This window comes from Trachurus japonicus, chromosome 11 (genome assembly GCF_045865225.1).
Source record: "Trachurus japonicus isolate A0001 chromosome 11, Traja_1.0".
In the NCBI taxonomy this organism is placed as follows: Eukaryota; Metazoa; Chordata; class Actinopteri; order Carangiformes; family Carangidae; genus Trachurus; species Trachurus japonicus.
The window spans coordinates 12916281-12941760 of record NC_140917.1 but is presented as its reverse complement, the minus strand read 5'-3'; the positions used below and the strand labels follow the sequence as shown (position 1 = coordinate 12941760).

The following is a 25480-nucleotide window of genomic DNA, read 5'->3' as shown; positions in this document are numbered from 1 at the left end:
GACTAACCATGCATTTTCTGTTTGTGTTGCAGAGATAAAAGCTACACCATTTAATAGCAGATACTTGTCACTAGTTTGGCCACATTTTGAATGCAGTGGCTAAAAAATGCTCCAAGATACAGTCAGAAATTCCAAAAATGTTACAACCACACTCGGTCTCCCTGGTCTCCAGTGTGTGTGTGTGTGTGTGTCTGTGTGTGAGAGAGAAAGAAAAAGAGATTAGAGACTAACTTTTACCATTTTCCCAGAAACCACGTGTTCACAGCCCCCCTCTTTTACCAACTCCCAACCCCTTCCACCCACGACTGTAAGTATAAAAGATGGGTCTAAGCTTGTTTATATGAACACTGACAGGACAGCAGAGGCTCCCTAAAGTGGTAAGTGTGCAGCCACATCTTGGATATCTGTAATCATGTCGTGAGCATTAGGTCAGTGTAGTCATCATGCATGTGCACACAGGGCCAAGCTTTGTGCTGACGCCATTATCTTCTAGCCCCTTGTTGACAGATCGACAGCCTACTTGGCTTACACTGTCTATCCCCCATTCCTTTCCCAAACAGTGTATTCACCTCAACTAGAAAATATCCTTTTCAATCTGTAAACCAGTAGAATAATAATAATAATAATTTTATTTGTAGAGCACCTTTCAAAACAAAGTTACAAGGTGCTTAACAATAAAACGATTGGTGCAGATTAAAAAACATAACAATAAAACAACATTAAAATACAGGAATAGAAATAAAAACTAAAAGAGTCACAACAATAGTAAAAGAGAATCAGTTTAAGAAGGCCAAACTATAAAAGTGAGTTTTAAGAAGTGATTTAAAAGAGGACACTGAGTCTGCCTGCCTGAGATCCCCAGGCAGGGCATTCCAGAGCCGATGGGCCCGGGCAGCGAAAGCCCGGTCCCCTCTGGTGATCAAGCGAGTTTTGGGAACATGTAAGAGGGCCCTACCAGAGGACCTCAGGCTCAGGTCTGGCTCATAGGGGGTCAGCATGTCTACAATATAGGCAGGAGCCAGACCGTTTAAGGCTTTAAAAACAAGCAGTAGAATCTTAAAATTAATTCTAAAACTCACAGGTAACCAGTGAAGAACAGCAAGGATTGGTGTGATATGGTCGCTTCTTTTGGTACCTGTTAAAAACCTGGCAGCTGCATTTTGGATAGACTGTAGTCTCTGAATGTTGCGTTTACTAATACCAGAATACAGAGTATTACAATAATCTAGCCTGGAAAAAATGAAGGCGTGGATGACCTTTTCTAAATCAGTATGGGAAAGGAAGGGTTTGATTTTGGTCAACTGTCTTAGCTGTGAGAAACAGGACTGCAGCACCTTTGTAACCTGAGTATCAAATGAGAGTTCGGAATTGAAGATGACACCCAGGTTACGGGCCTCTTTGTGAACGCTGTTGGACAGAGCACCCAGACTAGAAGAGAGAAATACAGTGCTCGTGCTGGAGCCAGCAGGGGAGACAATGAGCACTTCTGACTTTGTGTCATTCAACTGCAAAAAGTTGCTAGACATCCATTCTTTGATGTCAGCGAGACAAGACGTTATGCGAGACATATCAGAACAGCCAGGTTTTAAAGGTACATACAGCTGGGTATCATCAGCATAACAATGAAAATTGACATCATACTTCTCAATAATTTTCCCAAGGGGTAGGATGTAGATTGTAAATAGGAGGGGTCCTAAAATGGACCCCTGCGGGACCCCGCAAACAAGAGGAGCCCTAGGGGAGGAGGAGTCCCCAAGCACGGCTAATCAAGATACCATGATCCACCGTATCGAAAGCTGAGCTGAGGTCAAGGAGAATTAAAATCGAGTACTGGCCTGAATCACTTGTGAGCAGTAGGTCATTAGAAACCTTGACCAAAGCTGTCTCGGTACTGTGTAGGGAGCGGAAGCCGGATTGAAATTTTTCAAAGAGTTGATTATTGTTCATAAAAGAAATTAGTTGGGTAAAAACAGTTTTTTCTAAAATCTTAGATAAGAAAGGGAGCATAGAAAATTACTTAACACAGAAGGACAAGGGATGGCTTCTTTAAAAGGGGGTGAACGATAGCATGTTTAAAATTTAATGGGAAGATACCTGAGGTGAGAGACAAATTAATAATAGCTAAAATATCCGGACCAACCGTCTGAAAGACTGATTTTAAAAACCAGGTAGGAATGCAGTCAGAGGAGCAAGTGGAGGATTTAGAAAGTGCAACAGTATGCTCCAGGGTTGAGAGAGTGATTTCAGAGAAATGTGTGAGAGTGGAGGTTGGACAGCAGTCGTCCGGAGTCTTTCTGCCATCGGTACAGAACTGTTGCCGGATCGTAGATATTTTGTCACTGAAGTAGTTTAAAAATTCTTCACATCTCTCTGGAGAAGGGTCATCTGGCTGGTTGGGAGGGGGGGCAATAACAGAGTTCATAGTTTTGAATAGAATTATGGGGTTTCCTCTTTGCTCAGCAATAAGGTTGGCAAAATAGTTGTTTCTTGCCACTTTGACTGAGTGCTGATATTGAGCCATAAGATATTTCAGGGAGACAAGGGAGGCCCCAAGCTTGTCTTTCTTCCATTTCCTCTCTGCTTTTCTGGATTGTCTTTTAAGAATCCTTAAGTTCTCACTCATCCAGGGTATGAATGAGGGTTTTGGCCTTTTGAGTCTGACAGGCGCTATGGAGTCTAAAATGTTAAGGCAGGAGTTGTTAAAAACACTGAGATGTTCTTCAACAGTAAGATTTTGTTGATCAAGATTTAAAAATGAGCTTGAAGCAGTAAAGGCTTCCGAAAAGCGATGAGTGCAGCTGGAATTTAGGGGACGTGAGCGAACCAGAGTGGTGGGTTTAGGATCAGGGCAGAGAGATGGAACTGTGAAAAACACCAAGTTGTGATCAGATACTGCAAAATCAACAATGTTCACATCGTTCACAGAGAAACCATGAGAAAGCACAAGATCAAGTATGTGTCCTTTAACATGACTAGGCTGCTTCACAGATTGAGTTAAATTAAAAGACTGTAAAAGGTTAATAAATTCAGAGGCAAATGAGGATGTAGGACAGCACACATGTACGTATATTAAAATCGCCTACAATAAGAACTCTGTCATGCTTTAAAATAATGTCTGATAAAAAGTCTGAGAATTCCTGTATAAAACCAGAGATAAATTTGGGAGGTCGGTAAATTGAAACACATAAAATAGGTAATTTATTTTTTAAGATGAACCCTAGGCTCTCAAAGGTGGAAAATTGACCTAGAGAGAGTCGGGAACAGCTAAAATCATTTCTATGAACTACCGCAAGCCCCCCTCCACGGCCAGTCAACCTAGGTTGGTGGAAAAACAAATAATCTGGGGGGGATGACTCAATAAGAGGCGAACAATCATCGGGGTTAATCCAGGACTCTGTGACAATAAAAAAGTCAATTTTGTTGGTTGAAATAAAGTCCTGGCAGATAAAAGACTTGTTTGCCAGGGATCTTACATTTAATAGGCAGAATTTAGCTGGTTTAAATCCTGGGGTTGGAGCGATGGTTTGAACAGTAATGAGATTATTTATAAGTGGACTATTACAGGTATAACAAAAAATAGCCTGCTATAGAGAAGCTGTCCTCTATGTTGTGGTGCTGAAATGAGAAGACAACACACAAAACAACAGGTCAATTATACAGATACATACATTTTAACAGAATACACATGTATTATTTTTTACCAGCAGGTTCTCTGATAGAATACTTAGGATGGATATATGACAATTGCTTAAACCAGCGGTCCCCAACCTTTTTATCTCCGCGGACCGGTCACCGGTGGAAAATTTTACCGCGGCCCGGCGGGGGGGGGGGGGGGGGGGGCCGTTCTCTTCGGGGGGGGTAGCGTACGTTCTCCTGTTTACATTACATGTAGGCCTACTGTATTAACAGGACTACACGTTCACATAGCCTAGTTTTCTCTTACGTTTACGTTCTTTGTTACAACTCACCATAATATAGTATCACAATAATAATATCAGTCATCCGGGGGTGATGCTCCGTCTGTCATCTCAGTTCCTGTCTACTCTGTCATCTCGTTTTGCTGCTGAAGCTGCAAAAAACTCCGTTTCACAAACATAATATGTTTGTAATGGAAGCAGGTTTTCCGTGCTTTTGTGGTGATCTCAGGATATTCTGCTTAAATCCAGAATGCAGGGAGAGAAGTTTTCTCTGAAGTGATGAAGCGGCAGAGAGCCGGCCGGGTCCCGCACACACATTGCGGAGCTTGGAGCATGTGAATCACCTGTTGCAATGAACCTGTAATTTAAACAGGACTCGTGTTTTTTCTTTTAGAACAGCTTTCTTCTTGTTGGAAAGCGTCGGGTCTTCTGTCGTCTCATTATTGAGTTTTTCCCGGCCCGGCGACGTGTGTTTTTCACTCTTTTACGTTTGTGCCTGCCTGTCAATTTCCTGTCAATTGCCTGTCAATTGCCTGTCAATTGCGCAGCACCGGCCGATGCACAAACGGAAGTGGCAACATTTTCAAAATAAAACGACCGGAAGTGTGAAATAGACGAAACAAACGATTTCATTTTTTTTTTTTCATTTTCATTTCATCTTTCTGCGGCCCGGTACCAAATGATCCACGGACCGGTACCGGTCCGCGGCCCGGTGGTTGGGGACCACTGGCTTAAACTGCCCCACAGTACATGAATTCATTCAAAATTAGCTCAACCATAAACATCTACAGCAGTAAATGATAACACACATTAAAGCAATATTAATACAAAGTTAAAACACTGAGGGATCATTTTAATGCAGAGTGAGTAGGTGTTAACAACTTCCTTAAGTTACATAGTTTCTAATGTTTTGAATGCATAACTTAACACATTAAGGACTACAAATACCTGCCAAAATTGCCTGTAAAACCTATGGGCGATTTTAGAAAGACCCCCCAAAGCTTTCCTGGAAATTCAACATAAAAAAAACGCCTACTAAATAATTGATTTCTCAGCCTCTGTAGCGAATAGAAACGAAATTCAAAGTTTACTTCAAAATTATCCATACAGTTCCGTCTTCAAGGAATTTATCAATATAGGAGGGAAAAAATTAGCCTCGTAAACCCGCCTCTCCCGGAACTGCATTTCATTTCATTCTGAGGGAGAGTCTGGCCTCATCCCCATTCTAAGCGTTTGGACTGAAACCCTCAGAAGGCCGAGCCAATCAGCGTCGCCGCTGTGATTGACACAGCACGTTGGCCAATCAGGGACCGACTGGTGCAAAGCCCCGTCACTACAACAACTTGCTGATTGGCTGAATGGGGTTGTCTGTCAACGCTACTACTCCCGCCCACCCCAGACGCTTGGAGCGGGGATGAGGCCAGACTCTCCCTCAGAATGAAATGAAATGCAGTTCCGGGAGAGGCGGGTTTACGAGGCTAGGAAAAAATAACCCCTTGGGCAGTTTTGATACTACTCACTAGTTCATCTCTACATGACAGACCCTCCCCAACAGGTGTCGACGTCGTTGTTGTTGTACTTGCCGGTTGTTGGTTTCTGCAGTGAAGTGAAGAAATTAATCACTTTCTGTAACTTGGAGAACAGCTTTCTGTTTTTCGCCTTCTTTCTCCTCCTCAGCACCGCTGGGACAGCTTCTTTTCATCTTGTTCTTTTCTTTACTTTTCTCTTCTCTACTTCTCTCTTCTCCTCTCGCCACTTCGCGCCTTTTGTTTTCGTTTTGCTGCTGTCTTCCTGGATCTGTTCTGCGCATGCGCAGTAAGACGGACTGATCCATTGTAGTGGAGACTGAAGGGGGGGCCCCGACACACACATAATAAAATAAGCATTCTGCTGACATAGTAGCGAGAGGATTTTAATCAAAAACATAATTAATGTGCGCAAATAAGTAATAACTGTATTATCCATAAGTGTATGAGGATTTTTGTGGGGCCCTCAGGAACTTGGGGCCCTAGGCAACCGCCTAGTTTTGCCTAATGGTAAGTCTGCCCCTGCTTATTCAAAATTTGTATTTGACCTGTAACATGCACTTTGTAACCAGGCTTTGTAATGATGTCTATAACGGTCTGGAAATCCCCTTGAGTCTGTTGTTCCATTGACTTTCCTCCTGTATAAGATGATCAAAGTATTTGTTTTCATTTTGCAGAGACCAAGCATCCAGCTGTAACTTTGAGATCATGGATAGTGTTGTTTATTATGGGTACGTATTAGACTTTGTCACAGAGAGTTTGGTTACACACAATTAATTTAATCATGATTATTTCTCATTTCTGCTAATTAGACCTGGAATTCTAAGTGAATCTGGCTACTTAATCTGTTTGGTGAATTTACCATTGCAATGAAATTTTGCAGTGGACTCTCCTCAGCTCTTTCTATTATGTAACTAAGCTTTAACCCTTTCCTGTCTGCATCACAGGCCTGGAGGGCAGCAAGTGGAGTTGAGTCTGTCCAATAGTCTGATGGTACCACTGAAGAGTGGACTCACTTCCTTCATCACTGTCTCAGGGATCCTCCTCAGTATCAATGCAGACAAAGTCCTTCCTGGATCCCAGGCCTTTGATGATATCAGACGACAGATCATGAACATGAAGCAGCAGATGGAAGAGTCAGAGCAGATAGCCAAAAAAGAGCTTCAACAAGTGGATAGGGCAACTGCGAATCTAACTGTAGAGCAGAGTCAGTTAGCACAGCAGAAAAGCCAGAAGACTGAAGAGTTGAAAAAGTTGAATATACAGCTGTCATCACTCCAGTCCACTCTAAACAGTCACAACCGAGCTTTAGCAACAGCCACGAGAAACCAGCGGTCAGCAGAAAACACCCTGAGTTACATGAGAGCAAAGTGGGATGAAGCAGAGAGAACACGAAACACAGGGATTGGTATTACCTTTATTCCAATTGTGGGTTGGATTCTTGGTGAGTAAATGCACCATGTTATTAGTTATTTTACAACAATAAAATGATCACTGTATGTATTCCACTGAAATGAAAAAGGGCACTTGGCTCTATAGTTTTCTGTTACAATATTTGTCATTGATGCGTTTCATCATCAATCTACTTGAATTTCAGGACCAATTATGATTGTTAATGCTCAATCTGACATGGACCGGGCCTCTGAAGCTGCGGACGAAGCTCGTCGACAAGTAGATTACTGGACATCTGACGTGAACCATTATTCTAACCAAATACAGCGCCACAATTCCTGGATCAGTCAAGCTCGTCGTGACATCTCAGCAGTGGACAATAAGATTCGTGAGACAGAAGCCAACCTTCGTGACATGTCTGTGAAGCGTAGGGTTGTTGCTGATATTCAGGATAAAATTAGACAAACGGTTACTCAGCTGGGGCTGCTGAGTGGGGTGGGGAGTGTGGCGGAGCTGCAGACCCGTCACCTGATCCTGCTGGAGCCTGTGATGAGGCTGTTGGAGGACATGATATCAAAACTGCGTCAGATCAGTGGAAATGAGCTGCTGTACAGGGAAGGTATACCGCACCTGGTGGAGAACATGAGGAGGAACCACAGGAAACTTAAAGTGCTTGCTGACAGCAGAAACAGTGGAGATATTAATGGTTGGATATGATTTGCAATTCCATTGTGGTATATTATCCTCAACTCAGCTCAGTTCAATTCAATTCAAATTTGAAGAACGTAATAAATACAGATTTTAAAGGAGAGAAAGGCACGCACATATACATAGTATATAAGGATGTTAGATTAGTTGCTTAGTAGTGCAATAGAGGAAGGTGACGATTGTCTGTCTTGTGGGATGTGTCATGTATTTTGCCTGTTGTGTGGAATGAGAAATGTCTGTGTTCCTTGTTATCCTCCCTTTCTCTGTGGGGTTATGGTTTTGGGAGTTATTTGATGCTTTGTTTTTCCTTTGTCTGAAGGTTAGAGGTTATGGAATATCTGAATAGTGGTTCCTCTTTGTTGGTGAAGGTGGAGTGTTGAGGATAAAGCCAACATAATAGAGAGGGGGTTGGGGTTAAGACAGGGAGAGAAATCCCACATTGGCACCAGAGGCTCTCCAATTGATTCATGCATTTTTGTCACATTGTCCTTTTTGTAATAAACTCCTTTTTGTATGCAAGTAAAGACATGTCAGCAGTGATCACTTCTTTTCATCAACACATATACCACACTATCTATCTATCTATCTATCTATCTATCTATCTATCTATCTATCTATCTATCTCTCTCTCTCTCTCTCTCTCTCTCTCTCTCTCTCTCTCTCTCTCTCTCTCTCTCTCTCTCTATCTATCTATCTATCTATCTATTGTTGTGATATTTACCCCAAAATCGTATATTGCTATAATGTTTGGGATATTGACATTTGCCTTAGACATATGATAAGCTCGTGACAATCAGATTTTTCAGACTTTTCTATAATTGGTGTAATTACTGTGTTTTGCTCTTACAGCCCAGAGAATGACATACACAAGACAGAGGAAGTAGCAGTTACACAGTGTACTGGTTTATCAGGCTAGAGTCACACTATCTGACTTCGTGTGTACACACATTAGGTTATGTACGTACAGAACACATTATATCTTAAACCATACAGCAAACTATGTATCCAAACACAGTACATAATATCTCAGAACACAGCCAATTCTATATATAGCAATATACGATTTTGGGGTAAATATCACAACACTATCTATCTATCTATCTATCTATCTATCTATCTATCTAGATATAGATAAAGAGACATGTCTGGGCACCACAGTGACTTTTTGTCACTGCAAATGTTTCTCTGTCACTCGCTCACTTTGGTTTATGTCATGTAATTCAATAACCACAAGATAATAAAAATTTTTCTACAAAAGTGTATGCTTGTGTAACCATTTGGAAAACTTGGTTGTACCAGTGTCAAAAGTAGGAGGAGACTTCAACAGGTTCTGTGCTCTGATCTGTGCTGATCCTGCTGGAGCCTGTGATGAAGCTGTTGGAGGAGATGACATCAAAGCTGCGTCAGATCAGTGGAAATGTGCTGCTGTACAGGGAAGGTATACCTAGAGCACTGGAAAAGGGAGTAACGACACGCATTGGTTCAAAGGAAGCGCCTCCTGATGGCGGAATATGGGTATTGCAAAAGCGCCCAAGAATTGACATCTCTGCATTGTTGGTGAATGAGCAAGTGTGGTATTTTCAATAATTTAAGGACATTTGTAGATCACCCACGTTAGCATCATTGAGGACCCTTTACAGATAATCATTAATCTACATTTTGTAATAAACAAATTATAAGTATAATTTGATATGACCAAGACACGTAAAAACAAAAACACGGCCATTTTCATCAATTTACAAGCAAGTGGGCAACACATACATTGAAGTGAATGAGTTTTCTGGGCGCTTTTGCAATACTCATATCCTGCCACTCGGGGCGCAAAACCCTTACCACGGGAGTCAATGGTGGTGTAGTTACTCTCTTTTACAGTGCTCTAGGTACACCGAGCCTGGTGGAGAACATGAGGAGGAACCACAGGAAACTCAAAGAACTTGCTGACAGCAGAAACATTGCAGATATGATTTGCAATTCTTTGCTGTAATGTAGTCTTCTGTTTGCTTTTGATCATATTGCCTCAAAGTTGAGCAAAAGTTCAAGAGTGGGAACCTGTGCGCAGCCTGGCAAGGCCTTAAAAACATGGCAGCTGTGAATACAACTTCCACCTCCCAAAAGGCCATCCATGTTGAAGGCAGCAGTCCAGCGTCACTGCCTAATGACCTCAATTTATTTTTCACTAGGTTTGAGACTGACAACAGCACCCAGCTGGAAACGAGTGGTTCTGCTCTGAATATTTGTTCTGAAGAGGTGGCGAGAGTCCTGAAGAGGACCAAAGTCAACACTGCACCTGGACCCGATAAGATTGCCAATCCGCCCCCTAAAGACTCGAGCCCTGAACCCATAGGCGGCGCTAGGGCAGAAGGAATGGGGAAGCTACGGGACAAAAAAAAAAAAAGAAAAAGAAAAAAGAAAGTCGACAGCTGTTGCTGTTATTGTTTTTAACAAAGACAAAAACAGCGCTTGATTACTGAAAGGCAAAGCCCGTGTGGCGCTGCAGCGGCCAAAAATAAGGACGCACTCACAGTAGGGCCAGTTGTTCTGCACCGCGCTGAAGCCCGAATGCCCCCTCCCCTGTCCCCCGCTGGCTCGCACTCACACCACCTCCAACCCAAGCTGCTCAAGCACGGCTGCCTCCGTTACAGTGATATAGAGGGATTATTTGTTTGCCAACACGGCGGATGTGCGCTTTAACCTGACTGCAGAAAGAACGGAGCTTTTTAAACACCAGCGGACGCGGTGATGAGGCGCTGACAACAATATAGGTGGTTGTGTCCACACACCCGTACTGGTTTATGTGACTTAAGGTGACATTTCGGCGCATGAGGCAGTGGGAGCGTGGATGCGAGCCAGTCTCCTTCAACCATGCACAGAAAAGGGGAATGATAGGAAAGGTTTTTCTAATTTAATGAGAAACAATGCCCAGGTCAGCAATTCATGACAATAAACATGTGGTTCATTTGTCCCCTCAAGTCACATAAACCAACACAGCGTGGACACACACAACTCCGCTGACGCCGGTGACGTGTAGAAAAGCGAAAAAAGTGTTTCCATTACACTTTTGCGATACACGTTTGTATCACGTCTCAAAAACCACCTCATGAGAGCGTAAAAACTTTTTTGCGATATTTGAGAGTTTTTTAGGTGTTTACATTACAAGTTTTTAATTTCGATATTTAGGTTTTGCGCATTTCAAGGGGTAATGGAAACGCACCTATAATCTGTGCCATTGTCCTCATCCAGTTGCGCAACTGCTGTATCGCTGAGAATGTGCGCTCACACAGGTGTCCAGAGGTAGGCCGGTGACTGGAGGAGGGAGGCAGCAGGTGTCCGGGCGGTCGGGGCTGCTGTCTGGATGTAACTTAGGCCAGTGACTGGAGGAGGGTGTGCGCAGGTGTTCGGGGGGCCGCGGCTGTCCGGAGGTAGACCGGTGACTCGCGGGCAGTGGCCGGTATCCGGGGGAGGCAGCCGGTGTCATGATGGAGGCCAGTGGCAGGAGAGAAGGCTGCAGCCGGTCGTGCAAGCATCGTGGTCGGCTTCATTGCTGCTGCTTCGTGGGACTCTCGGACTCGTTAATTTTGATATTCAAAAACCTTCTAATGTCCGTTTTACCGGGCTTTTTTCTTTTAATTTCGCTGGACTGTTGGTGACTAGCATAGCGAGGCAAAGGGGTAAGCTTCTACGCTGCGCGTTGTAGCTACGCCGTGTGTAGGCCTACGTAATGACGCAGGTAACCAGTCAAATACCACTGAAATAAAAAATAAATAAACCATCGACATAGATAATACTTTAAAAATGTGTGTTTTAATGTATTTCCCACCTCTTTCTAAAATATAATTTAAAAACAACAACGAAAAAAAAAACATTATTTTATTTTTTCATTTTATTATTTGTGATGATTTTATTTTATTTTCTGTGACAATATAGCCTATTGATAGCGCCGCCTATGCCTGAACCCTCACTGATTAAAGTGACATCAGCTCTAAGTGACAGAGCGTGAGAGTCTGTGAGGGTCCAGATGCTGTAAACATGAATGGAACAGCACTTACCCACTCTCACGACACGTTACCTTGACAACAACATGTTGTTGACTCCGGTCTTGGGCCGATAATTTACCGTACTTTCAACACGCACAAGGTGTGTGAGGGGGACAGACTCAAAACAAAATGTTCCTGGATCAGATCTGCTCAAATCATCATCAATAATCACAAACTGGACGTTAATACTGACAGTAAACTTCTTCTTTTGTTTTCTTTCTTTCTTTTTTTTGGTTGTTGCTCTTGTCCATTAACAATAAAGAGACCGGCGGAGCTCTCTCTGACTACGTGTGGTAATTTACTCTTCTTTTTTTTTAAACACTCGCATTCCGACGGCATCCCATGTGTTTGACTTCACAACGCCATGAACTGTGGTGTGGGTAATTCCCCTACCCAAAGTCAGCATCGGTGCTGACTTACGGTAAGGGGGCAGTAAGGGTTCACTGACTCACTGACTTGATGATCTGACAACGGAACAGCCCTCACACACTCACGGACTTCCCGTGAACGCGCCTCTAAGTCAGTGAGTCCGTGAGGGGTCGGATTGGAATTGGGCCGATCTGTGGCCGAACTCTGAAGTACTGTGCTAACCAGCTAGGGGGAGTGTTCCAGCTCCTCTTCCAGAGCTCTATTGCCAGCTGCACAATTCCCCAGCTGTGGAAACACTCTACTGTCATCCCCCTCCCCAAAAAAAGCACTGTAAAGATGCCGAACGATCTCAGGTCTGTCGCCCTGACTTCCCTTGTAATAAAGGCCTTGGAGAGGGTCGTTAAAAATCACATTGTCACAGCAGTGGACTCTGAGCTGGATCCGCTCCAGTTTGCATATCGGGCGAGGAGAGGGGTGGACGACGCAAAAGCTTTTATCATAGACACCATACACAAGCATCTTGAATCCCCGAACACAACAGCCAGGTTGCTGTTTGCTGATTTTTCCTCTGCATTTAACACCCTGCAGCCACATATTCTAGCTGAAAGACTCACCATCCGCTTTCATCTTGATAACAGTCTCATTCTTTGGATCCTGGATTTTCTAACTAACAGGCCACAGAGAGTGCTGGTTAACAACATTTTTTCCGATACCATCTACACTTCAACTGGTTCACCACAGGGCTGCGTTCTCTCCCCTCTCCTTTTCATTCTCTACACACTGATGAGTGCAGATCTACCCACCGCAATTGCCATCTTGTTAAGTTTGCCGACGACACAGTCCTCCTGTCCCTTCTGTCTGGCTCCTCCCATCACCACAGGTCGTCTCTAAGTGACTTTGTGGATTGGTGTGACAGATCATGTCTGGAGCTTAATGTGACCAAAACCCAAGAGATGGTAGTGACCTTCTCTGAAAGACAGAGGGAGCTGGATGAGGCTGAAGTCACCACCATTCATGGGGAACCAGTGGAAGTAGTGGAGAGGTACAAGTACCTGGGTACAGTATTTGACCACCAGTTGAAGTTTGACCACAACACAGATGAGATTCTTAAAAAATGCCAGCAACGCCAGTACCTCCTGAGGAAGCTGAATTCCTTCAGTGTGAGCAAAAACATCCTCACAACATTCTACATTATTCTTTCATAGAGAGCATCATCAGCTTCTCCTTCACGTGCTGGCTCCATTCTATCTCACTCCAAAATAGTTTGGTGTTGTAAAGCTCTGCTCCAGAACCTTTGTCTCCCTCTAAGACCTCTCTCCACCCTCTGTGAGCAACAGACCTTGAGGAAAGCCAGCAGGATCCTTCGGGACTCATCTCACCCCCTCTTCTCCACATTTGAGTGGCTCTCCTCGGGGCGTCGTCTCCGATGCCCGGGCTGCGAGTGTTTGCTGTCTATTTGTGATCTTACTTGAATTGCTCAGCGTGCTTTTTAATTGTCCGTCTGGGATAAATAAAGTTTTTTGAATTGAATTGAATTGAATCTGTCTATCTATCTATTGTGGTATATTATCCTCAACTCAATTCAGTTCAATTCAAATTTGAAGAACGTCAGCAACTTGTGAAGAGCGATAGTTTATATTCTTACAGAATAAATACAAACAACAATACAGATTTTAAAGGAGAGAAAGGCACGCACATACACATTTACGAGCAACATATATAAGGATGTTAGATTAATTGCTTAGTAGTCCAATAGAGGAAGGTGATGATTCTCTGTCTTGTGGGATGTGTCATGTATTTTGCCTGTTGTGTGGAATGAGAAATGTGTTCCTTATTATTCTTTCTTTCTTTCTTTCTTTCTATCTATCTATCTATCTATCTATCTATCTATCTATCTATCTATCTATCTATCTATCTATCTATCTATCTATCTATCTATCTATCTATCTATCAATCTATCTATCTATCTATCTATCTATCTATCTATCTATCTATCTATCTATCTATCTATCTATCTATCTATCTATCTATCTATCTATCTATCTATCTATCTATCTATCTATCTATCTATCTATCTATCTATCTATCTATCTATCTATCTATCTATCTATCTATCTATCTATCTATCTATCTACCGAAAGAGACACGGCTGGCCAGTGGCTTTTTGTAACCACAATTCTGTCACTTGCTCACTTTGGGAATATTTACTTATCATTTTGGAAATCAATAGTTTCCAAGATGTATCCACGTACCCCCTGCAGATGTTACTGGTGGTAGCCTGTTAAAACTCAATAGTTCAGTGAGACAAGAAGAATGGGACAATTTTGCAATAAAAAATACTAAACATCTATTCTACTACTCTACTAGAGATGTGTTCACTATATGACTTTTTTGTCACATAGAAAAACAATAGTAGGTCATTTTTTTCAACAAGTTTTTTTGGAGGAATCATTTTGTTTATCTTTAGTATAAGTCTCTCATTGTCAATTCATCGTGAGGAATAACATAGATAAACTGTTCCTATTTTTAGCTGAAAATGTTTAATTTTATACCTTTATGTTTTCTTATGCACTTGTGTAACAGAGTTGAAATGCACCTTTATTATTTATAATAATACATTTTGGCTGTCCCTTGATAGAGATGTGAGAGACTATGTTCGCCACTGTCAGCGGTGCATTGTCAGCAAGACAGCTGAGCCTGAGGGAAGGGCTCCCCTGGAGACCATAACATCGACCAGACCGCTGGAGCTAGTCTGTATAGACTTCTGGTCAGCCGAGGACTCCAAAAATAGATCTATTGACGTTTTGGTGGTTACTGACCATTTTACCCGGATGGCTCAGGCGTTTCGATGCAAAGACCAAACAGCTAAGCAGGTGGCAAGGGTTCTCTGGGACCGATACTTTTGTGTTTTTGGGTTCCCCGAAAGGATCCATAGCGACCAGGGTGCGAACTTTGAGAGTCACCTGATAAGTGAGCTCCTCAAGGTCTCAGGCGTCAGGAAGTCTCACACGACCCCCTACCACCCCATGGGTAATGGGAGCGTGGAACGGTTTAACCGGACCTTGGGTGGCATGATCCATGCGTTGTCTCCTGAAGAGAAAGCTGACTGGCCTAGACGTTTACAGACTCTGACGTTCATGTATAACTGTGCGGTTCACGAGACAACAGGCTTCCCTCCTTTTTACCTAATGTTTGGTCGTGTCCCCCGTCTTCCTGTTGATGTTCTCTTCCGCTCTGTCCTCCATGACTCTGTTGTGACCAGCTATGATAAGTATGTGGCATCTCTCGCCGACGATCTGAAAGAAGCGATGGTGATAGCTCAAGATCATGCCAAGAAAGAGCAGGGCAGGCACGCTCAGCTATACAACAGGAGAGTGAAGGGGTCCACCATTGAGATCGGTGACAGGGTACTTCTGGCCAACAAAAAGGAGAGGGGTAAGAAGAAGCTTGCCGACCGATGGGAGTCAAATATCTACACTGTGGTTGATGTGCACTCAGAGACTCACACATACAGGATCCGTGACACTGTGTCTGGACATGAGAGGGTGGTTCACAGGAATCTGCTGATGCTGGCCAATTTCCTCCCTGTGATTGAAACAAGTGAAATGTCCGACCTTGCCTCGTCCATTCCTGAGACAGTCTGTGAGACTGAGTCAAGCCTTGATGCTGGAAATGACAGTACCTCACCTGTGGATGAAGATAATGCCCCATTAAAGGGATAGTTCAACATTTTGGCAAATTGGCCCATTGCCATAATCGCTATAGTCATAGCAGTAGGTTCGTTACCTTTAATTGTCGGTGTAAGCTATTTTTAGAACGGAGGAGTGGAGCGGCAGGCTGCTCAGGGCTATGCTATGGAGGCTAAGGGAATTTCTTGGTTTTCCTCATCAAACTCATCAAATACACAACCCAACAACTCCAAAAGGCTGTCGTGGACAAGTTGTGAGCTGCACATTCACCACGCTATGAGATAATAATGGAACGTTACGAGACGGAGCCGTATAGAGGTAAATTCATGCAAAACCGCTGATGCGTGTTGCGTTCAGGGACAGTTTTTCAGCAAGCAGACTCTGTATTTACCCTGTATTTACCTCAAAAACGGCTCCGTTTCGTAACGTTCCATTATTATCTCATAGCGTGGTGATTGCGCAGGTCACAACTTGTCCATGAAAGCGTTTTGGAGTTTTGGGATTTTGTATTTGATGAGTTTGATGAGGGAAACCAAGAAATTCCATTAGCCTCCATAGCGTAGCTCTGAGCAGCCTGCCGCTCCGCTCCTCCGTTCTAAAAATAGCTTACACCGACAAATAAAGGTAACGAACCTACTGCTATGACTATAGCGATTATGGCAATGGGCCAATTTGCCAAAATGTTGAACTATCCCTTTAACTGATCCAGAGCCTGTGGACTCAGAGATGAGGACCATAGAGTGGGTCACACAGTTGTCCAAACCGCCTTTGTCAGAGACGCACATTACTGACGTGACCCCTGTGACCCCTGATCTCCAGGAGACCTCACTCTCACCTAAGAGCCATGTGGCTCATGTGAGACACTCAGACCCTGTTTCTGACGATGTGACTCAGACAGATGTTAACCCAGGTACTTGCCTCACATTTGACCAGACCTCACCTGTTCGCTCTGACCTCTCTGACACGCACACTCACGTCAGGTCAAGATTTGGTCGTCTGGTTAAGCCTGTGAACAGACTGATACAGACCATGTCCAGGCAAGATGTGACACAGGATAAGTTCAATGTCAAAGCTGTATGTAGATCCGTGTTCCAGGCACTTACTAAGACTTTACTCAGGTAGCCTTTACTGGCATTTTTGTGTTTCTGTGGTAGTTCATCCCCCCCTTGTATTGTGAGCCTGACTATGCTATGTTTAATGGGGTCTAGTGGGGTGTAGAAGGCACCCTGTTGCCAGTTGCTGGATTGAGGGATAAGCGCTGCTCTCATACCACTTCATCCTTATGGGATACATGTAGTGTTGGATTCTTTTGTGCTGGCCCCTTGTGGTTTCTTGTGTTGTGGCGGTCTCTTTCGTCAACGCTGTATTGTATGTGTGCTCTAATTTGATGAAATTCAGTGGGGGTGGGTGTAACAGAGTTGAAATGCACCTTTATTATTTATTATATTTTGCTTGTGAATTTTATCTTATTTAAATAGTTTTCTTTTCTTTTTGCCTCTAACAGGGCGTTTTGCTTTCTTTTTGTCCCTCCTGGGCACCTGTAGTCCTCCAGGTTTGTGTAGCCCCTCCCTTCCTCCCCTCATAAAAATGTTTACCATGGCTGAGGGTGAGTTTCGGTTTGGAAAGTCCCGCCGACATTTTTGTTTGTTTTCCATGAAAATGTGGTCTTAAGTCAGTGAATGTGTGAGGAAAAGTGTGCATGAAGGATGTAAATATGTTTAGCTGTGTTTTTCACAAGTTTTTAAGTTCAGATATCATTCCAAATACTATTTTGCTATGAATATCGGCGCCACTCGGCTGCCTCGTTTTAAGCTACATGAGACTGTTGTGCTGTGTGTGTGTGTGTGTAATGAGTGCTCTTCTGTATGTTTAGGCGTGAGCCAAAAAAAGACGGATGCCGACATTTTGTGCATGATTGTCGCCCGCAGGTTTGTGGTTTTATTTTGTTTTTTAAGGTTTTAAACGTAGTAAATTCTGCGTGTTTTTGTTTTGCCACAGGATGGCGCTATTCATTCATTCAATACACACCTCATGTTTTACATAGTTTGTTTTTGTAATTTTCTTTTAAAGTATTAAAGAAAAATGAACGCACAGAAATGTTTACCATGGCTGAGGGCGTGAGCCAAAAAAAGACGGATGCCGACATTTTTTGCATGATTGTCGCCCGCAGGTTTGACTGGAGAAAATAAATGCTGTGAACACTGCAGACCCCCTCTCCTCATTGTGCTGATTCACAAGTGTTACACTTGCATATTTAAAATAAATTCTTGAAATTCAAAAAGAAAAATGTTGTGTGGTCTGCTTTGATATGACTGCTTAGCTTGGGGAAAGTTGCAAGAAGTTATTTTATTTTATTTATTTATTTTTATTTTTTAGCCTTTATTTAACCAGGTAAAAAGACCCGTTGAGATTGAGATCTCATTTTCAAGGGTGACCTGGCCAAGAGGGCAGCAGCACACGTCGTCAAACATTATAAAAATACAAAATACATTACAATATTACATTATAATAAATTGGGCCATAATACAGTAGAGGTTAGGACAAAAGTGCAAGAAGCAAGGGGGTCATGGTGACAAGGTTATTGCAAGTTTGGAGGGTTAGGGTCTGTTAGGGCCGACAAACGTACTCAGACATATACACGAATTCGGCGAAATAACTGTTAGTCGAGCAGCCGCCATTACTGCGGTGACAGCTCCCAGTCAGGCAGCGATGGGTTCTGTGCGCGAAGCGGGCATTTGAATGCAAGCGCCATGAAGTGGACCTTTTATCTTCTGTAAATATGTCTAGGAAGGCTGGGAGGACATGTGCTGTCCTCGACTGCTCTATTATCAGCAAAACACAGCCCCTTACTTCAGGAGGAGTGTCCGTGTTTAGACCGTAATGTTACGTACAGTGAGCAGCAGCAGCAGCAGCCGCCAGCGACGCAGTCACAGCTGACCTGTACAACCTGGCTACTCTCCCTTCTCACCGTTACCTTCACATCGTGGTAAAAGTGGATGGTCTGTGAATGTCTCACTGATCCCTTCAATATGATGTGATCATGGTCGTCTAAAAGCCGGTGTAAAATATGTCCGACCCATCCGGAGCTCAGGTAATTTTGACCATAAATCGGAGACCTGTAATTGACGTTTTTTCTGATCATCGGAGGCCAGCTGATCAATAAAATATTATTGAATATCTAAAACAAAGCACAAGTTGTTGTTGTTTTTATTCGTGTAGCCTGTCCACATGATTAAATATCCCGATGCTGGCTTGCTATCGTCAGCACGCATAACATACCGGTAGCCTATGTTATATTGTTTATGATACAGTCTCTTATCTCCCTGTTACTCTAATCCTTCCTGCTAATCGCTCAAACAAATGATTAATTCCTAAATTAATAATGGTATTCATGTAAGATACCTTAATCAGTTACTGGGGGGCACTAAACATCACAAATGCAGCCTATTTATGATGCTGTCATAGAGAATCAGTTTACTATGACTGACGTATGTCACCGCAGCAATGGCGCCGCCGCAAGATGGCGGCATACACAAATCGCTCACCGAATTCGTGTATAGACCCCTTCGCAGCCTACGTCACTGTGACGTCAAGACGTTCACTGGAGGCAAAACAACTGACCCAGGCATCTGTTTAGACAGGCGTCTACTGTGCACGGGACAGGTTTTAAATTAATTTTTAACAAATGTTATGCTCAGCAAACATGGAAAATATATAATAGATTCTGTTTAAAAGAGTAAGAATAGAAGGAACGAGTCTGATCCAGAGCAGCATTCATTTACAAGCACTGATTAAACTTCTTGTAAATAAACATGTACTCCGCCCACAGACTGTATAGCCCCCGGCTCTCTCCTTGTGTCAGTCCGAGGTCTCAACGGGCCGGACCGAACAACACGACTGGACGTACCAGGATCAGGTTGAAAACATTTAATAGCTCGGGTCGCGACGGACCACCGGCTTTTTTTTTCTTTCTTTCTTTCTTTTCTTTCTTTTTTTTTGCCGCCGTTTACCGTTTACAATCTGTGAAGGGGTCTATATGGTATGTGTCACCTATAACAACAGCACTGCTAAAAAAAAAAGGAAAGAAACAAAGAAAGAAAGAAGAAGGACGTGGGTCGCTGTGCTCTCCAGCCGGTTCAGCTGCAGCTCCACAGCTGTCAGAGCAGCCTCTGCTGCTCCTCCCTCTTCAGCCTGGTGTTTGGCTGCACTTTGTATAAGAACAGTTCAACATTGTAAGATCCAGCTGCTAATGCTAACTAATTTAAAGTTAAATATCATAAGAAAGGACACAAAATTATAGGGTGATGCTTATAATGCTGAACCCTCCTGTAATTCGCACTATGAGCAAGAGGGGACAAGAAGTAACATGCCAAATAAAGCTATCGGTAGCTTACCTGTCTTTCCGCCAGCGAGACTACGTTTGAGGTTTACAAGGGGGCGTTCCGTGAGGGGCTGCGACCATGGCTGCGACCTGCAGCCGGACCCTTCTCTCTCCAAACCAGGCTCCTGGGCTGAATTTCAACCCCAGACTACCCCTGGTTGCACCAATGTCAAAAGTGGGAGGAGACTTTAGCAGGTTCTGTGCTGTGCTGTTCTGTTTAATCCAAACGTTGTTTCAATAGATTTTATACAAAACTATCTTCTTCTTGGGCATTATCTATCTTTTGGGGCCTCATATAGCTCACTGACTTGAGCAGGTACCCAGAGGCTATCGTCCTCTCTGCAGCCGGCCCTGCTTTGAATCCTCTGGTGTGCCCTTTGCTGCGTGTTACTCCCCGCTCTCTCTGCCTCCCAATTTCCTGTCTATTTCTACTCTCCTATATCAATTAAAGGCAAAAAGGAAAACATTATTATTATGAGTACTGGTACTAAATACAGAGCACGCCCGAGTCTTTGGTAAGACGTATCTCTTCAGGTATGTGTTCCAGTAATATGCTATTTGTTACTTACTGTCATTTATTCTGTGTACTTTTGCTGTAATGTTTTATGTGTATTTATGCTGTATTTCTGTTACTGTTTTTGTATTTTACCTTGTGAAGCACTTTGAGTCCTCTCTGAGAAACGTGCTGTATAAATAAGTTTTACTTACTAGCACTTACTTATTTTGGTCATGGTCTTGTCTCAGTCTTTGGTATGTGGTCTTGACCTCAACACTACGATGATGTAAAGTAGTGTGAGAGTGAAAAGAAAAACACTGATGTAATGAGATTTCTGTCTGTTCTCAAAATTAACAAACATCCATTAAGATGCCGACCTGAAATGTTGTGTAGTTCAAGATACAATTGGATGTGGTGCTGATGTTTTGACACGTGACCTTCTTAAAGTCTAAAATCTAAGATCTTTTTTTTTTCTTTACACAGAAAAATCCAAATCAACCAATCATTGTATGTGTAATTTGGGAATAACTCTTGTTATGATTAGATGTTATTACATGTTTGACCGCTAGGCGGCAGTACTGGTTAGTAGTCAGCTTACCGTACCATATACCAGGGTAGAGCAAGACTGCATGGAGCCACATGTATGTTGTTGAGAACGTGAGACATTAAACTAAGTTACTTGCTATCAACACGGCCTCATCCTTGGAACACGAACATGACATGGTACCAGGAGTAAACTCGAATGGGCGACATGGATTTAAAACCACCGGAAAGTTTGAAACTAACGGGGAATGTCGACGAGAACTGGCGCACCTTCAAACAGCGGTTTCACCTTTATGTTGCTGCTATGGGACTCGAGGCAAAGCCGGAGGCAAGAAAGGTAGCGCTGCTGCTAACAATAGCAGGGCCACAGGCCATAGAAGTATTTAACACGTTCGTGTTTGACAGTCCTGAAGATAATGAGAAGTTGGATGTAGTGCTTAGCAAGTTTGATGCTCACTGTTCTCCGAAGAAGAACGAGACGTACGAGAGGTACGTGTTTCGGTCTCGTGCACAGCGGCAGCATGAGCCCTTCGATAGCTTCCTGACGGACTTGCGGCTAAAGGAGCAGTCCTGCAACTTCGCAATGCAGACGGACTCCATGGTCCGGGACCAGATCGTCTACGGCGTGGAGGATAAAAAGGTCAGAGAGAGGCTACTACGGGAGATGGAGCTGACGCTGGCAGGAGCCATTAAGATCTGCCAGGCCAGTGAGCTGTCCCAGAGGCACGTGAGGACGTTCAGCGAGATGTCTGCAGTCGCCTCGGCGCAGAGCGACAGCGCGGCAGCGGTTGGAGCAGTGTCGTATCAGCGGAGACGGCGCACACAGACCCGGCCTGCACAGCAGCAGGAGGACGTGATGATAAACTGCAAGCGCTGCGGCTCACAGCACAAGCCTAGACAGTGTCCAGCGTTTGGTAAGCAATGCTCCACTTGCCAAGGCAAGAATCATTTTGCTAAACAATGCTTCTCCAAACGGAAAGAGTGGAAAAAAGAAAAAACTGTAAACTTAATAGACGAGCCTGATCTAAGTGACACTTTCTTTGTTGGAATGGTGAATTGTGAAAGTGAACAAATAAATAAGCCAGACAATGTAAATGATGTCACTACAGAAGATAAGTGGATAGCTCCTCTAATGATAAATGGGACTGTAGTCACCATGAGATTGGACACTGGTGCCAAAGCAAATCTCATAAGCATGTGTGATGTGAAGGCAATGAAAAATAAGCCACAAATAAAAAGAAAAGAATCGGGACTGAAAGACTACAATGGGCGGCCAATCAAATGTTTGGGCACATGCAGGTTGAGTGTCACAGTTAAAGGAAAAGTGCACCACCTATCCTTCTTTGTTGTGAATGAGGGACGGGAATCACTTCTTGGTGACAGAGCCTGTGAAGAACTGGGGCTTGTGGAAAGAGTGTATCAACGGATATATACTCCAGGTAAACACCTAGTCCTTGCTGATGCCCTATCCAGAGCAACTACAGGCGACAGTGTGAGTGCAACAGACGAGGACATACAGTGTCACGTGAACATGGTGTCGGCTACACTGCCTGTGTCGGACACAAAGTCAAGACAAATAGCGGAGGCTACAGCAACGGATGCTGAGCTACAGCATGTCATGAAGAACATGGATGAGGGATGGCCAGCTGGTTCGTGTCCACAATTTTACCATGTCAGAGGTGAGCTTAGTACTGTGGATGGTCTGCTGTTGAAAAAGGGCAGGATTGTTATTCCACGGGCTTTGAGAATGGACATGTTGCACAGGATACATGAAGGCCATCTCGGCATCGAAAAGTGCAAAAGGAGGGCGAGAGACACGGTTTTCTGGCCCGGACTGAACAAAGACATTGAAACACTTATAAGTAAATGTGAAACATGCCAGAAACACAGGAACAAGCAGAGCAAAGAGCCTATGGTGGTAGCTGAGGTGCCAACAGCACCATGGCACAAAGTAGGAATGGACTTGTTTCATCTCAGAGGTAAAGACTATTTAGTGGTAATGGATTACTACTCAAACTTCCCTGAGATGGCGCTACTAGCAAGCTCAACATCAACTTGTGTCATAACACATGCTAAATCTATCTTCGCCAGGCATGGCATCCCACACATCGTGGTGAGCGACAATGGCCCCTGCTTCAGCAGCAAAGAATGGCAGAAGTTTGCAGAGCAATATGATTTCAAGCATGTGACGTCAAGCCCACACTATGCACAGTCAAACGGGCAAGCTGAAAAAAGGAGTTCACATTCTCAAGCAACTCCTAAAGAAAGCAGCTGACAGTGACTCAGATCCGTATCTGGCTTTATTGAGCTACAGAGCATCACCTCTTCAGTGCGGCCTGTCACCAGCTGAACTGCTGATGAAGAGGAAGCTACGAACAACGTTGCCGAGTCATCAAAACGACAAATTAAAGCAAAAGAATCACTCAAAGATTGAACATAAGCTACGACAACAGAAAATGATGCAAAAGTCATTCTATGACAGAACAACCAAGCATCTCCCTCCACTGACTACCAACGACGCAGTCAGGATTGAGGATGCTGATGGATGGAGTGCAAAAGCAACTGTCCTGCAAGAAGTTGCTCCACGATCGTACACGGTGAAAAACTGATGATGGACAAATCCTCAGACGCAATCGTCGCAGTCTATTAAAGACTCCTCAAGGGACTGTTGGTGAGCTCAGTGTAACCTGTGGTGAATCTCAGGTAACTCCCACACCTGTTATGGACTGTAACACTGACTCTCACACACCTACTCCAAGTGAACCTGAGTTAAGAAGGTCCACAAGAGAAATCAGAAAGCCTGATAGACTGAACTTATAAACAAAGAAAATTCAATATACATGTTAAAGATGTTGAACAAAATGTATATTGATTGATGTTGTGAATGTGTTCTAAATGGTCTAGTGTTGGCTTAGATATGAGTTATGCAATCTGAGATAAACTGTTTATACTGCTTATGTGTTGCAGAGTTATGCTGAATGTGAAATGGTTGAAATAACTGACACAGCTAATGTGATGATTCATGTTAATGCATTTTACCTTAGAAAAGGGGGGATGTTATGATTAGATGTTATTACATGTTTGACCGCTAGGCGGCAGTACTGGTTAGTAGTCCGCTTACCGTACCATATACCAGGGTAGAGCAAGACTGCATGGAGCCACATGTATGTTGTTAAGAACGTCAGAGATTAAACTAAGTTACTTGCTATCAACACGGCCTCATCCTTGGAACACGAACATGACAACTCTGTTATGTTGCCTGAATGTTTTCTGTTCTCTTTGTGGGACAGGTTCTTGTAGTACTGATATTTGACCACTAGATGGGGACATGATGTTGGTTTGCAGTTCAGCTCCTCCAGCAAAGGAAATTAGCTGATTGCTATAATCCTGCATATTTACATGAAAGTGTCTATTATATGTACTGTCTATATCAAAATGTAAAAAAGCAAAAACAAAAGAAAAAGATTATGATATGATCTGATTATGAAAAAGATTTTATTCTGTGGGTAATGGGGGCGGGACTAGATAAGCTTTTGCTTCTCCCGCTTTCCCTTTCGGCCATGTGTATTGTATTACTTGAACTAAGATGAAGTGTGATGATGATGATTTAAATTGACATGCCCGAAATAAACAAATTGATTGATTGATTGATTGATTGATTGATTGATTGATTGATTGATTGATTGATTGTCCCCTGATTTTTTAATAATCAAAATAAACCAATCTCAAAGGAGAAGATGTGATACATCAACATGTCCATCAAGTTGTAATATTGCATATTATAGTAAATTGTGTATTTACTGTTTCTGCAGGTAAGGGGAGAAATATGATGGTTTGAATGTTATTGCAGAACATACAAAGAAAACACCTCTATCATCTTCAAGAATTTATTGAAACAGATTGACAACAGATATCCCAAACTAGACATATCACACTCCAAATCCTCCTCTCAGACTCTGTTCTTTTCACATGAGCTCCTCAACTTCTCCTCAGTCCTCAGCCCATCCTCTAAGAATAGATGATAGTCACTGAAGTGTTTCATTGCTAGATTCAGGTGTGAGAGAGACTTTACACATCTGTTATCAACAGGCTTGTTCATGCTTTTTTTTATTAGCTATGACATGGATCAATTCATAAGTGCTTTTAATAGTTTGAAATAAAATCTTTAATGTAAAACACATTTGCCCTTCACCACAGGTAACATTTGATTAATTATGTAATAATTATTTTCCAATTAAAACAGTTCCCCACCACTGCCACGACTACAGTCAGAGTAACAGAAATCAACATTTACATCTATTCAGAAGAAATGTAGTGAAGCTTTGGTTGTGATTTTCAGAATTACTTGGCTAAAATTAAAGTTACTGTAAAGGAGCATTAACGTAAATCCGCGGCCACTAGATGGAGCCAGTGGCGGAGCATATC

General features: G+C 43.1%; 1 protein-coding gene across 2 annotated transcripts in view; it reads left to right on the top strand.

The window, feature by feature from the left end:
- The first annotated feature begins 353 nt into the window (after positions 1-353).
- Positions 354-25480, top strand: part of LOC146978369 (uncharacterized) — a 62336-nt gene continuing 37209 nt past the window's right edge. Inside the window, exons 1-4 of one of the 2 annotated variants that reach the window (XM_085791083.1) lie at positions 359-377; positions 6121-6174; positions 6391-6887; positions 7041-8157. In XM_085791083.1, the coding sequence (XP_085647209.1) occupies positions 6152-6174; positions 6391-6887; positions 7041-7552 (1032 nt within the window). In that variant the 5' untranslated portion in view covers positions 359-377; positions 6121-6151 and the 3' untranslated portion in view covers positions 7553-8157. Of the gene's footprint in view, positions 378-6120; positions 6175-6390; positions 6888-7040; positions 8158-25480 lie in introns of those variants that run through there. The other variant, XR_015037084.1, reaches the window with a different exon arrangement.